Source organism: Babesia microti, chromosome I, assembly GCF_000691945.2.
Source record: "Babesia microti strain RI chromosome I, complete genome".
NCBI lineage: Eukaryota > Apicomplexa > Aconoidasida > Piroplasmida > Babesiidae > Babesia > Babesia microti.
In genome coordinates, this window is record NC_027205.1 from 227,206 (window position 1) to 242,411 (window position 15,206).

A 15,206-nucleotide genomic window follows, 5' to 3' on the forward strand; every position below is an offset into this window, starting at 1 on the left:
ATTATCGCATACATTCTATAACACGACCCTTTATCGAGTATATGCACTCATGGCGTATCATGGATAAATCAATAACTAACGTTAGGTTGTCAAAATTAGGACTCAAGTTCCATCAGTTTTTTTACACATATTACCACTAACATTCACATGATGATGATTATTACTCTGATAGTTTCTTTTAAACTTTTTTTGATTATTATATCTCCTGGGCCTATAATTCTGTGCAGATTCACCAAATGTATCGAGGTCAAGTTTTCTTTGATTACCTCTTTCTTTAACAACCTAAATATTACGTTATTATATTAGTTAATAATTGAAAATGATAAATTTACAGTCTTGACACAATAGTTATACAATTTAACAACCCATATAAATTTTGGGAAAAGGGAAAATTATATATTATATATACAGGATATAAATGACCAAAAATTTTCACAGCTAGACCAAAACCATGCAAAATTTTACCACCTTCAAACAACATTTCTCATATATTTTCAAATTATTTATGTTTATACACATAATGTAAATCACATTTGTATAAATAAAAACCACACATGCTTACAATTGAGATTATACCATACCTCTTGTATATCAGAAGAAATGTTATCAAAAAAATTTGAACGTTGATAGATAGGTTTTACAACACGTTGCTCTTTCTTGAAATTAGCATTTGATTGTTCAAAGTCGAATTCATCTTTGAACTGGCCCTTATTATTTTTATTTGCGTTATTGCTTGTTTGCTGTGAATTTATCCTTTTCATATCTGATGAGCTGTTATTATTGCGCCCGTTGCTGCTTTTATTCAGATTGCTTTTCTTGTCACTTATTGGCTGGGACTCCTTTTTATCCAACTTTCCACCAATTTGTTCCTTATTTCCGCAATCCTCATTGCTTACATCTGTATAATTATTTTTAAGGTTGATTGTGTTGTCGATAAGATCCTTAGCCGTGTATATGGGTTGATGGTATACATTACCCCAACTTCCGGGATGGGTTGCCATTGTATTTTTGCAATCGTCATTTTTGCCATATGAGTAGAAGTTTTGGATGTTTTCATCCAATCTATCATCGCCAATCCCATTACCAATGGGTTGAGCACTAATAATTGCTGGATCTTGATATATATCCGTAAGAGAATCGTTTCCACATACGGTCAAATCTTTGATGTTTTGACCTAAATAATATAGTTTAAACCTCTGAAAACTATACAATCATATATTTCGGGAGAAGGAAGAATTTCTCTATGTGGAGTTCGTCCTTCGGTGCCCATGGAACGCACGTTTCTAAGCGTCACAGTAGCTTCATTGCTATCAATACCGGAAAGAATTCCTTCATATCGGATGTCAGAATTTGAGAGCAGAGATATGCGATATCCAAGGTAGGGAACAGAAGCGTTCATTGTCTACCCCACGATAAAACCATACTCATCAACAATATATGTGCCTTTCTATTTACATCTAATCATAATCATTATGACAATTATCTAACATGGTTCTTATTTCCGCCACAATCGACCAAAATGTTACATACACATGCCTATTATACCGTCAATCTCACACAATTGTATATTTAATTAGTTTTACACCAATAGTATTATATTTACCACAAATTGACGCATTAAATCTGTAGTCATATATTTATTCAGTTATAATTCTATAAAATACATGTAATTTATGCAAATTAGGCAGTAATTATAACGAATGATACATAACATCCAATAATTGCGAAATGTATCCACATTTTAATTAATTACCGATCTTTTGACACAAAATGTTTTAAATCAATTTGTCACTCATCATTATCACGTTACAACTTGCTAGTTCAGTCATTTAATTATTTTAAATAACATTATTCTATTAACTAATAGTTAATATATATTAAATATTACAAAAAATTAATTGAGATATCAAACTATTATACAAGTTATGCAATTACATATAGCATATTAAGTTAAAAATTTTGATTCTATAAATTTAACTTCATTTAGCCTATTTACCGTGCTGAACTTCGTTTGGATTGATCAAAAAGTCTTCATCCGTAAATAATCTTGAAAACCTGTCATCCTCTAGCACCTGCTTTGCCCTTAAAGCCGCTTCTTTGACCTTCTTAATTTGTTTGGCACTAGTGCCGATGCTAGTACTATTAGTGGCAGCAGCTGAAGTTTCCAATAATTGCCTAGCATAATCCTCGTTGACTTTAACCTTCTTATTACAAATCTAAATGAAATACTAATTACAGGAATACGCATTGATTTTTTAATCTTTTCCTCAAGCCTTTCACTTGCTTTCTTCCTCTTGTACTCATCATAGCTAAACTCATCAAAAGCATCCTTAATTTTTTTATATAGGGGTTTGTCAATTAAGTAACCATGTAGGTATGGTTTGACCATATTTGTCCCCAGAAGTTCCTTTGCAGACCACAGCTCCAATTGCTGTTCGGTAATGAACATAGAATTACCGATTGTCACAATTTTACCCGATTTAGCAGTATCCTCGGTTACTGGCAAAGACAATTCTTCAGTAACATTTTCCAGGAAGGAACACCACCTATGTAATATTTATCAGTGTACTTGGGTGAAGTGCCAATGGAAGGTATATAAAAACTCGCTATTTTTGATTGGTCACTAGCAATAAAACATAAACCACTGTTAGGGTAAAATGTAAATGATGAAATCTGCGGGATTGTAGTTGACGTTTTTTTTGAGGGATTAGCAATAACGTAACTTGACTCAATTGTAGCAACGCTTGCAGAGTTTTCAGCGTTTGATATTTTTATATTCTTACGGCTAGACCAAGCAAGGTGTTTGTCTAAATTAACCATTTCACTACCCATATCATCGTGAGACCCTAACCACTGTATATTATTGATTGGGAATTTGTTTATATCGCTCCTCTCCCATAAAGGATTTTGGCTTCTTATATCATAGACACGAATTGTACCAACACTATCTCCCACGGCTAATTTCATACCATTGTCAGAATATTTACAACATAAAATGTCATTATCAATGGCGAAATTCAACTTGGAAACGACTACATCGCTTCTATGATCCCAAGTCTCGAGGATTCCGTCGTTACTATATAAACAAATAGATACCCAGCTATGGTGAATATGGGAATTGATTTGTTTATGCTGATACTGTTGATCTCATCTGCACTGGATTCCAATGGTATATTGAATTTTCCAAGGCTTAAGTCCATCCTACATAACTGATATAAATACCTGTAAATATCATTAGCAGATCCAACCAGATATAGATTGGCATTGGCACCGAGATAAGCCATATCCCTAGCTTGTTTAGGGACTCTAAACTGAATTAATTGTATATTACTGAATAATAGCGCCCTCCCTGATTATGAATTTCAATGTATCTGTTGTCGCATAGCATAACCAACTTTCTATAGTCCGAGGTTAGGAATTGCGATCTAATGACGTGGTAATCGATTCCTCTCCGATGTTTCAGTGTTAGTTCTAATGTATCAAAAATGGCTATTTGTGGAGGATAAGTCCCGGAAGCTAGAATGTATTGACCATCAGATGAAACTGTGATATTTTCGCATGATTTTGGAAATTCAAAATCATTAATTATATCAACTTTTCGTCTAAATTAAGTCCCAATATACCTATAATTGGCAGAGTCATCATTAGAGGTACCAAAAAGCGTATATATCTAAATAAATAAGTGCAATTACCTTGTTGCCATTGGTAGTGAGAGTGGATAGCATGGTATATACTGGCTTGCGTTACATATAGACTTATATGGGGATTACACATTATGAAATGACAGATTCTAACACCTATAACATTGGTTATTCACGCGTTTTACAATGGATAAGTCTACTTTCACCTTCTAACTTCAAGGATATAAATGAACTGCAACAATATATCGATATACAGCATATTAACTACCAAAAGTTAATTGAACTACACAAACCATTCAATGTAAACGACAAAATTGAGGACCTAAGTCCCCAGGTATTTCATCCTTTGGCCCAGAGCTGTTTTAATCCTTGGCTTAAGGAACAGGAAGATATGCAATTGGTTAATCTAATTTCTAATGATGTAAAACGCACATTCCAAGACAACCCATTTTTCACAAATGCCAACGTATTACGATCAATGCAGAGGGTTCTATACATATTGGCTAAGGAAAATTGTAAATTAGGTTATAAACAGGGGTTCAATGATATTTGTGGCATTTGTTTGCTCGTCTGTTCAGAACACATTTTAGAGGATACATTTGACAATTTATCAATAGATTTGGACATTGAAAGTAATTGTTATACTATGATGCATGGGTTACTTGATACTGGTATTAAGGATTTTTACAATGAAATAGTAAGTACAGGTGACAAACTTATTGTTGTGGATACTTGTGAGCACATTTTCCACACATTGCTGAAGGTACATTCATAATTATATAGAATATTGACATCGAATTGTATGATAAATTGACCCAAATAAAGTTGGAACCACATGTTTTCCTGATGTAACACAAAATATTTAACTTAGGCGATGGATCAGGATAATATTTGCTAGGGAACATACTATCCATGATACAATCTCTATTTGGGATGCATTTATAAAGGACTTCTCTTCATGTAAATCGTTAAGATTTGTAAGCAAATTCTCAATTAGATAAATTATTTTACCATTGCTATGCTTTTACACATCAAAGCTAAGCTAATGGATAGTGACACAAATGAATGCATCCAATTACTATTCAACTACCCTAGTACACCAAATTCTGATTGTGTGTACCAAATTATCGCAAATACATTTTGTCTTATCGATAAAATGAAGTAATTCTTTACGTTATATTACCTGATATTCATCTTAGTAATATTTATTTGAAATATTATTAATACGATTATTAATCGCACAGCAAAATAGCTTGTATTTGTACAAAATTTGACTTGAATTTCACAATTTAAACTTTAATTGATTGCCTTTATCACTAAAATATTTACTGATTGTTCAATTTATGTGCGCTAATAACGATTTAATGTGTATAAAATTATGTATAGAAATATGTACTAACCGAAAATTTATAAATTGTTATTATAATATAAAAAAATTATACATTTAATATAGTTAAAATCATTAATTATAAAAATGATTTTATAAATACAAATAATAATTATACACTATGCAGTGAAACAACACAATGGAAATAACTATAATATGGTATACTACCTACATGTACAGCAAAGAAGGTTAGTGTTGACATGCCATTTTACTACAAAACGATCTGTACAATGTAATACAGGGAGCCGTCGGTGTCGGCCATGCTGCGCTGAATATACCGGATCCCATCCGAACTCCGAAGTCAAGCAGCGCTAGGCCCGGATAGTACTGGGGTGGGGGACCGCCCGGGAACACCTTTGGGTGCTGACTCCTGAACCTTTTTTTTTACACAACATGGATAATTTATTTCACAATTCACCATCTAATTACTGATTTTAGCCACCAAAACTGCGTTCTAAAAATCCCAACGTTTATGCTTTGCGATTAAACATCAGCTATTTAAACAACTAAAATACATTATCTTCTTCATTCGATATCAATGGGATCTTATCAATTTAATCAACATATTTACGGTATTTAACACCTTTTATCCACACACAACATCTGTGATTATTGTTACCAATGGCTTTTGAATTGCCTTACGACATTAAAGTGCCTACCACTTACGATTTACCGGCAAAAATTTCATGGATCGCATCGGATGAATCTCCTATTACTTCGGGCCAAATGCTGGCTGTTTTAACGCCTCTGGATCCACCAAAAGATAATTACATCAACGATAATATTGATCACTCGGATAAGAAAAGGAGGCTAACCAATACTTCTAAAAACGTGATTAAAGCGCCAAAACTAAGCACTTCAGCTACAATGAGAAGGAATTTAGCAAATGACAGTGTTATTGATTCATATGACTTGATAATTGGCACAATAACCCAGCTTACTTGTGACCATTCAGTTGTGGTACATGGACTATGCGCCGATTGTAATGAAGAAATAGATATCACCGAAGATTCGTTTGACATTGATGATGTTGTAAAACCGGGATTTATCACAAACGAAGCTTCAATGTCAATTTCTGCTACTTTTGTCAGGCAGATGGAGGAATCGAATTTGCACTCATTGCTAATCAAACGATTACTATGTTTGGTGTTAGATCTAGATAACACGCTGATACACGCGAAAACATTGGATAAAAATGAAGTTTTGGATAGCAATGATGATTTTAAAGCCATTTATTTTGGAGGAAGATGCAATTTATATCGTCTGAGACCAGGTGTTTCCGAATTTCTAGATGCCATGTCTAAATACTACCAACTTTATCTATTTACCATGGGCACGAGTGAACATGCTACTGCTGCTTTATCACTATTAGATCCACAGGGAAAGTTATTTTCGAACAGAATATTTTCCCGTTCAGATTCTCAAAATTCTAGGAAGACACTCAGTCGAATCTTCCCCAACTACCAAGGGATTGTATGTGTTGTGGATGACTGTGAACATGCTTGGCGGGCCGATTTATCTGGCGCGGGTTTCTTTAAAATCCACCCCTACTACTACTTCTCGGAAAGATCTAAACAACACAACCCATTGACTGCAATGATTACTGCGGCATCTAACCAATCATTTTATAATACAGCGGTAAAGGGTGATAAAATTTGCTACGATAAAAATACTTTATCCTCCCAATTTTTAGACGAATCACCAGTTGATAATGATAAAATGTTACTTATTTTGGGTAACTTGTTGATTAATTTTCATGAAAAATTCTTTCAGAAGCTTGAAGATTCGGCTAAAGCTAATAATTTTGATGTGGTGAGTAAACGAGATAATATATTAAATTTGAATACAAAGAAAATTATTTTCATACCATTTGTACAATCTAATAGTTTTATTATATATTAATTGCTATTTTTTATGAAATGATTTTTTCCTTGTAGAACACATGTAATTTATGTTACTACTTATATTATTATATTCACACTTACTATACACGGATAGTTGTTATATTGTACATTATTGATTTAAATCGCGAAAATTTAAACAATTATTTATATAATTAAAATATAGTTAATCATTTAGGGTCTTGAATCTTTTAAAAGGTCCGGTGTTACATTGGGCACCGTAATGGATCAATTTCGATCTCAAATTTTAAAGGGTGTAAAATTGTCATTCAATACTCAAGATTTTGGATGCGATTTTATTAATTCCGATTATATCGCATGGGCCAAGGCATTTGGCGCAACAATAGTTAATGATAACGATTCAATAACTCATAAACTGTTGTTAAACCCACATACCACCAGTGGTGATACAAATGATAAAACTGGCACAAAAGGTATGTAAACATTACTATTATTTTAAAAACAATCTAACACGCCAACGTTTTAACAATTTAATCATCAAATAATACTTATCATTTAATAAATAATGTCAAACTACACATTTACGTATTACATGATTCAATAAATAACAAATAATTGGAATATTAGATTTAAAAATGTTTAATTCACTTTTTTGTTTCTATTAAAATAGACGTCCATTTAATGTGGCTGGATAAATGCATATACACCTGGGTGAGGGGAGATGACGAGGAACTGTACAACCCGTCACTATGGACTAAGCCATATCGTAATTTTTGGGACCTATCTGCCGGCTCTGGTTAATGAAAATTGTAACTTATGTAACAATTGTAATTTTTATAAGTAGTTTGCCTCTCAAATGGAAGTAGGTTGGTACAGCTACCAACATTTGATAAGTGTTTGTGACAATTTGCTTAATGGACAATATATCAATGCATTGCAGCAAGTATTTATAAAATTATTTAGATTGAATTATGGCAAATAAGGGGTGTGATACCAGCAGCGGTGGCCGCTACACAAATAATTCTATACGAAATCGTCGAGGAACAAATGGATCCTACGAATGATGCAAAAAATTACAATTATTTATATGCAGATAGGCATAAAATTAGCCTATTATCTATGGCTTTTATCAGGTATTTTTTTTTCTAGAATAACTAATAAAACCATTAATCAATCAGGTCATTGAATTTGTTGGTTGATCAGGGGCAAACCATGCTCTATGCCAAAAGCATCTCTGTCATAGCTAGGGACTTAGGGATTCCAGAGAATTTAATCCAGCTGAGACATCGCTGTTGCCATGGAGAATTGCCAGATTTTCACAGCATTAACCAGGCTATTAGGTATCTACTACAACTTTTGATACGCAAGTATTGGTACCAAATTATTTATCTAGGATACCTCAATCACAGCTTATCCGATTAATCAATTCATCAAGTTCCAATTATTACATAATTAAAAGTTTGATTGAAGGGCGAACAAATGTTGATGGATATAACAATGATAAATTTGTGGCAATGATAACACTAGATTTACTAGTGTCATCTTGTGATAATTTTGTGAATGATAGATTAAAGTGGGTCGATGAAATTGTTACTAAAAGGGGGTTTAATTTCGCACTAAACCTATACTCAAGGGCTGTCGCATTACTTTTTAATTTTGATGGATGGATTGATAATGCAATTAATGAATTTAATATTTCTGGTAAGAATTTATTTAATACTATAAAACATCAATTATTTTTTTCTTGAACATATTTTTTACGCTTAAAATCAAATTCATATAGACTACTCATGGAAATCACTAACTACACGTTTACAGGTATATAATGATAAATTTGATCCACGCAATATAAACAATATTGCAACCACGCAATGCAATACCAGTGTAACATATGGATACAGTTTAGATCCACTATTACAACTGTTGAATATCGCAAAAAATGATACTATGGATAGAATTAATCGGCCAAGTTATTATATCCAATCATTGAACATTATGTTAGAATATTTTCCTGACAAATTAATGGTCTGTATCAAGGGATTGATGGATTTTTGCTCCAAAATGATTCGTTCTGGAAATAACGATTTCACAGAAATCAGGCAAATTTGGAAGTCTTGGATGGATTTAATTTATTTGATTAAATTACATGCTTTGAGGAATGTAAATTGGCAGAGAGTGGAGTTGCTGATAAGTGCCGCACAAAAAGCTATTTTTCCAGGCTTAGACAGTATTAATTCAACAAAATATCAAATTATTGATCAAAATCAATGTAAAAACAATAAAAAACTCTGTAATCAACTACTTAGTGTGGGTACATATTTTTGCGGCCGCACATGGTGTGTAGTCACTGATGAACCAGACCCATCATGTACGTTTTTTAATCTGACTACTATGGATACAATTGATTTGCAACAATGCAGTTTAAAACGCGCATAATAATTATCAAAATACATTTCTTTAGGTTACATTAGTAATTTGTATTAAAAATTTCCCGAACTATTGTTGCCATAATGGTTCCACAGGGTTTAACTACTGAGGAAGCCAAAAAATTGTTACTGGATCATATACGAGTCAGTGATTATTATTATGTAGGATAAGACATTAAGATATGAGAAAAAGAATAAAAAAGGTTTATCTAGTCACTTATTCCACTTAATAACCCCTGGGAATATATCCTCTATTGTCGCATTAATTTTATTGGTCCCAGAATTTAGGTTAAACTGGCAGATGTTTGCTGGTATAATCCCCTGGTTCACGATCAATGTCATAATAGAATCAGTCTTATTCAAGACTGAAATTCGCCGCAAAGCAGCAAGATTATATGAGACTATGAACGAATTTGTCCAATCAGTCGAGGAAAGGGAACAAATTCACCATGTGGAACTGGAACAACCTAAATACTTAATAGACCCTCCTAGTTCAACTTTGCTACCTATACTTCGGGACGGGAAATGGATGAGATTACCTCAAAATTTAATTGTGCCTGGAGATGTTTTTAAGATTCCTCAGGGCCACCCATTACCTTGTGAAGTTGAGAATTCTTATGTTGAGACAGGAGAGTCAAAATATACAACCGCCTTACCTGATATTTTGGGCCAGGATACCAATATTAATTTGTTATACAATACATGGACTAGCACAGGATTCGGTTGTGACGCGCAATTGGATACATTTTTGGATTCATTAGATTCAAAAATTGATACTTCAACTTTTTTGGATGACCAAATTAAACAAAATAAGTCTGAGAAGTGTTCATATATTTCCAAAGTAAGATATAATACAATTATCATTTTTGCATTAAATAATTTATTATATATCAATATCATATTGCAAACTATAATACACATTAAACCATAAATCCCAACATTAGTGCAATTAGAATGCTTATTATCCCAATTTATTAGCATATTCTACGTTGATTGCCTCATCTTCAACTTATATACCTTATCATATGTTTAACTCTTATAAATGTTATTTTATGAAACATTATTATATGCCAAAGTAACATTATTTAAGCATATCATCAAAAATGTCATTAAAAAACCCTGTAAAATTTATAATAATATATACATTTTATTGATGTTTGATTTGGTTATGATGGTGGATTTATATTTATTAAGTTCATTATAGCTACAATATGCAATATATTACACTAGTGTTTAATATGTTTATCTATTACTAAAAATGTACCAATTAATTTTACATGTACATAATATAAGTTTAAATGCTAGTAAACATGCTCAAACGCTTAACCATCTACCCTTAATTATATTTTTAATGTTTGTATAATGCAGAACAAGGCAATTTGGGATATCAGTGATTCTAACATTTTCATACACATTGGTTCCTGGAGCTTATTTTACTTTGGAATAACACTTGCCATTATCATGTTTTTGATCTCCTACTTTGCGTCTGGTGCCTTCCCAAGCTATCCTACCTTGCGTTCCTATACAATATCTGCTTATGTCATACTTTTATGTAATTCACCAATAAAGGATGCCCTTAGTAGATGGATAAAAGTCTGGGGTAATGTTAAACTCCAGTCACTATTCGAATGGCACCATGAGAGTCGTTTCATGGGTGAAATGGATCCTGAATCATCACACATTTCAACTTTCGAATTGTCTAGTTCGGCAGATTCCGTAGATTCTGATATGGCCGCCTCTCAAATTCCCTTGTTCAGACAGTTGAAGGAATTATTTTCGGTATTTATGCGAGGGTTTGACGGTCGTGATTCACTACTAAATACGCTGAGTTCTGTTACATTATTGTGCTTTGTGGATCACATTGGAATTTTGTCTGAGGCTTCAAGCCAGCCTGTGGAAATTGCCATACCCTTTAAATCTAGAACTTGGAAACACTCCCGTTGTCACTGTGAAAAAAAATCCAACCAACTAAAAAGACTTTTCAGTGAAGATAAATCTACAACAACTGAAGCCACTGTCTCTATCCAGTCTGACGCACAGCGAGTAAGTACTATATTACTTAGTCTAATCCAATATACCAAACAGATTTGTTGATCCTAGATGTACATGAATCCAATAGTGGAGCACACCCTGGGAATCAATATATACGGTTTACCAGTGATAAGGAAAAAGAATCAGAACCTATACTAAGACCAATTTGTTTTGCCGCTTCTTTTACCCAAATACCTAGGTATAAAACCCCATCGCTTCATATTCAACCATCCAAGCTGGAAGACGTATACCTTGGTTGTTTTGCCAACTCTTGCACTTTGGGCCCATATAATGACTGCAAGTGCGGGTTGGCCGTGGGAATGATGTTGAGCAAAAAATATATCCGCAAGTTTAGAATAATACGCACCATTATAGCAATTGATCATATGCCCCGCAATGCAAAGCACTACGATGGAGCTCTCGTTTTTTTCATAGTAAAATATTTGAAGTGCAACACCTTTCAACTTTTTGTCAAGGGGAAGGTGTCATTATTGTTCGATTTTAAGACGAAAATGCAATTCATGACCAACGATGATGCAGTTTTTAACATGAATATTTTGACTAGAGGCTTGAAGAGGAAGATAAGAAATCTCAGCATACAATGGATTTCTTCAGGTGAGTTGCATAATTACGAGTCATTAGTGCTAATTGTTATATTACCCCAGAAATATCCACATTTGTTTAATTATAATGAATTATACCCCGCAAATATTAAAATATTACATTGCAAGATTGGAATTATATTCATTTTAGTTGTAATCATATGAATTCTATGTGCTAATGGTACATTTTTAAATCGTAAAAAATTCACTCATTCACTTTCATCATATTTCTTATGTAGGAATGGAACCAATAGCATACGCCTATAAACCATTATCACTAACGGAATCTAACATACTAATCAACAATTTACCTTCCACCAGTATCTTTTGCATCGCATCCGCCAATGATAAATTTAAAACAATTGGGCTAACAGAGCCTATGAGGCACTCCAGACCACACTTTATTCAGTTATGCAAATATGGAGACTTGGATATGATTTTCACACAACACCCTTTACGAAATGAATGGATAAACGCGTTTGAGAGCTTTAATCTTACGTCTAAAATACCCATTATATTTGATAGAGAATTGAGATCCCAGTCTGATAAGAAGGGAAATGATTTCAGTGGATATATACCATTAGAGAATTTGGGATTGTTGTCATCGTCGGTGATTGGTAAGGAAGACGCTACCTCTAGGAGTAGTACCCCTTATGATGAATTCACCAGGTCTTGGAACTCTGAGGAAACTGACGTAATCAGATCGGACCATAACAATAACAGCAAATCGTCCAGTATAGCCAATTGCGAAGAATCTAAGACTCCGCACTTTGAAGAGTCTAATGATTCTGATTATGAGTCTGATAAAGCTGCACAAAATGATATCATTCCCCCCTTTATAGGCGATTTACTTTGTAAATCGCTAGACAACCTTTGCTTTCTTGGCATGTTTGCTACAAAGATGCAGTGCCCTAAGGAAGTGCCTACAAGAATACAGAATTTGCATGAGGTAAGATTGAAAAAAGTGGCGTTTTGGTGAAATAGTCAGGTCATATTAATATATTAATTATTGAAACAATGCATACTAATAACAGAATGTTAAGCCCTAAACAAGCAATCTATAACCTATAACCTATATACATATACATATACTTAATATGAATACTCCGTAAATGAATGGGCTTACGGTATATTTCCAAACGATATTTTTACGTTTGAGAATGTATCGACATAAATCAAGTTACGCCCATGGTATAATTGGAAAGTATTATTTTAATATAATTATTTGTCTGGTATTTTTTTTGAGAATCAAATCGTAAAATGATGAATAGCAAAGGTCATTAAAGCAGCATAATGTATAAATTTCCATTTAATGTGAACAGAGGCTTAGAATCCAACACATATAAACATTACATTTGGTACGCGTCGTTTAATATGATGGAAAATGACGGCCAATATTACCTTAGGAATGATTATTTTACATGGGTAACACATAGTCAAAAGTTTGGCTATTTGATGAAGAGTATTTTAGCAGCTACTACCCTTGCTATTATTATATAATTTATTACAAAGCTATCTACATGTATCAACAATGGTCTCCTGTACATAACATTGTTATATACATGTAAATATGATACTTTTACACTCGTTAAAATTTCCACTATAATTTATTTCTCACTTAGGCGGGCATTAGGATGGTATACTTTTCCAAGGAAGACGAAAAGAGCACCAAGAAATTAGGTAGCATGTTGGGATTAGAAACTAATTGGAATTGCATGATGTCACTTTCAGAATCTAGGACAGCTACATTAGTTAATCGCGATGGAAATGTAGTACTCCCCAGTGGAATCGAGAACATTCGTAAGCATATAAATGAGGTATAATAACAAGGCTTAATTCAGATAGATGATATACCACTGAAAGTTTCATTGTTCTTCAATTGCACAGTGATGAACATTGTACAGATGATGAAAATTTTAAGGGTATCTACAATTATGACATAGGAGAATGGAGAGACTATTATGTGTGTTGGCAGTGGATTGAGACCGTTCAATTTTTTTATTTTCCATGCAGCAGATATATCATTATCAATTTCGTTGGGATACCATCCCGTTTGTAAATTTTGCAAGGGATTAAGATGGCGTGGAATAGCTAGATCTCATATTTTCGAGCCTATGTCTCCGGAATTACAATTGTCTTCTTCACTAACTAGTTTACCCTGTGCGTTAAAAACTGCACATGTTCACAAAGGTGGGGATAATGCGTTATTTAGTGGCAGACCCGTATTTCGTCATGGAAATGTTGTTTGAGGTTTTCAAGGAGGCCAGAAGGTTAGATAGCAACGTACAGCAGGCTGTTGGATTTGCAACTACCAGTTTTGGGGGCATTATATTGCTCTTTTTATTCGAAATTGCTCTTAGGTCACCTCCGTTACTCAGGGTAGGTACTATATTTAAAAAAATACAATTTATATATTTTTTCCATATAATCACATATATAATCGTATAATTTAGTGTTCTAATATATCTCTAATTACTTGTTGTTACATACCATTATTGTCTGCCAGTTTAATGGCTAGTCCTTCAAGCTACGGTACTATGGAGAGGATGCCCAGCAGAAATATAGTTAACAAGCGCAAAATACCCCTTTGGCCTGTAATTTGAATACTGATTTAGATAAAAACGATCTGTCGTATAATACCAAATATGCTAATTGTTTGTATATTCTTCATGTACAGCTTATGGGATGTGCAAAATATAGCAATACAGTCCATCTCACATGACAATGCGGTAAATAAAATTGTGCCATGCAATTTTATCAAAGGTAAATGGGAAAATGAAGTAGCATCTAGTGCCTCTTGTATCGACGAAATTAATCGGCGCTTGAAAAATAGTGTCACCAACGCTGGTGAGAATATCGATATATTTGCCATAACTCAAGAATTTACCTGCATGTTTACGACAATATACATCATCCTCAGTTCACACTCATGGGTCAGTCGTTATGAAGGAATATTATCAATTGGTTTTTGTAGAAATGTCAAATGGTTATTAGCAAGTTTGGGGATCTTGCTATTGCAAAGCTTGCTAGTGTATTTTCGCATTAGAAGTTACAAAATATTTTACAGCAAATATGCCATTATAATTGCCTCGCTTTGGGCCCCGGTGTTGCTATTGATTGAAGAAATTTTTAAGGCAAAGGAGATTATCGATAAGAACGACGAGCAAAAGTATCTTAGGTTGTTATTCTCTACAAAGCTTGGAATGTGGAGTCCCAAATGATACACTTAACAATATGTATTATACTCGCATCTAATG

At 33.5% G+C, this 15,206-nt stretch overlaps 6 protein-coding genes and 1 non-coding gene across 7 annotated transcripts; 5 read left to right on the forward strand and 2 right to left on the reverse strand.

Annotated features, from left to right (window-relative positions):
• Positions 1-102: 102 nt before the first annotated feature.
• Positions 103-1,399, reverse strand: BMR1_01G00635 (Scd6-like Sm domain; the record flags this gene model as incomplete). Its single annotated transcript, XM_021481612.1, has 3 exons — positions 103-282; positions 582-1,174; positions 1,195-1,399. The coding sequence occupies 3 exons, from the start codon at positions 1,397-1,399 to the stop codon at positions 103-105; spliced, it is 978 nt and encodes a 325-aa protein (XP_021337300.1).
• Positions 1,400-1,988: 589 nt separating this feature from the next.
• BMR1_01G00640 (NOL10, ENP2, ribosome biogenesis protein ENP2) lies at positions 1,989-3,725 on the reverse strand (the record flags this gene model as incomplete). The annotated part of the gene is made up of 9 exons (XM_021481617.1): positions 1,989-2,216; positions 2,237-2,546; positions 2,570-2,807; positions 2,829-3,076; positions 3,097-3,201; positions 3,223-3,311; positions 3,332-3,602; positions 3,624-3,670; positions 3,693-3,725. 9 exons carry the CDS (start codon positions 3,723-3,725, stop codon positions 1,989-1,991), a joined length of 1,569 nt encoding a protein of 522 aa, XP_021337301.1.
• On the forward strand, positions 3,760-4,806 carry BMR1_01G00645 (TBC domain containing protein; the record flags this gene model as incomplete). Its single annotated transcript, XM_012791754.1, has 4 exons — positions 3,760-4,404; positions 4,425-4,489; positions 4,513-4,618; positions 4,639-4,806. The coding sequence occupies 4 exons, from the start codon at positions 3,760-3,762 to the stop codon at positions 4,804-4,806; spliced, it is 984 nt and encodes a 327-aa protein (XP_012647208.1).
• Positions 4,807-5,282: 476 nt separating this feature from the next.
• On the forward strand, positions 5,283-5,400 carry BMR1_01G00646. The gene has a single exon (XR_001160975.2). It is a non-coding gene; the product is annotated as a 5S ribosomal RNA (ribosomal RNA).
• A 249-nt stretch (positions 5,401-5,649) lies between these two features.
• Positions 5,650-7,691, forward strand: BMR1_01G00655 (RNA polymerase II subunit A C-terminal domain phosphatase; the record flags this gene model as incomplete). The annotated part of the gene is made up of 3 exons (XM_021481628.1): positions 5,650-6,840; positions 7,108-7,363; positions 7,561-7,691. 3 exons carry the CDS (start codon positions 5,650-5,652, stop codon positions 7,689-7,691), a joined length of 1,578 nt encoding a protein of 525 aa, XP_021337302.1.
• Positions 7,692-7,746: 55 nt separating this feature from the next.
• Positions 7,747-9,326, forward strand: BMR1_01G00655_2 (hypothetical protein; the record flags this gene model as incomplete). Its single annotated transcript, XM_021481635.1, has 5 exons — positions 7,747-7,833; positions 7,854-8,023; positions 8,069-8,263; positions 8,284-8,591; positions 8,674-9,326. The coding sequence occupies 5 exons, from the start codon at positions 7,747-7,749 to the stop codon at positions 9,324-9,326; spliced, it is 1,413 nt and encodes a 470-aa protein (XP_021337303.1).
• Positions 9,401-15,170, forward strand: BMR1_01G00670 (Uncharacterized protein KIAA0195; the record flags this gene model as incomplete). The annotated part of the gene is made up of 11 exons (XM_021481641.1): positions 9,401-9,460; positions 9,483-10,157; positions 10,685-11,359; positions 11,380-11,962; positions 12,189-12,898; positions 13,572-13,766; positions 13,791-13,871; positions 13,893-14,139; positions 14,162-14,328; positions 14,403-14,543; positions 14,565-15,170. The coding sequence occupies 11 exons, from the start codon at positions 9,401-9,403 to the stop codon at positions 15,168-15,170; spliced, it is 4,140 nt and encodes a 1,379-aa protein (XP_021337304.1).
• Between the last annotated feature and the right edge of the window lie 36 nt (positions 15,171-15,206).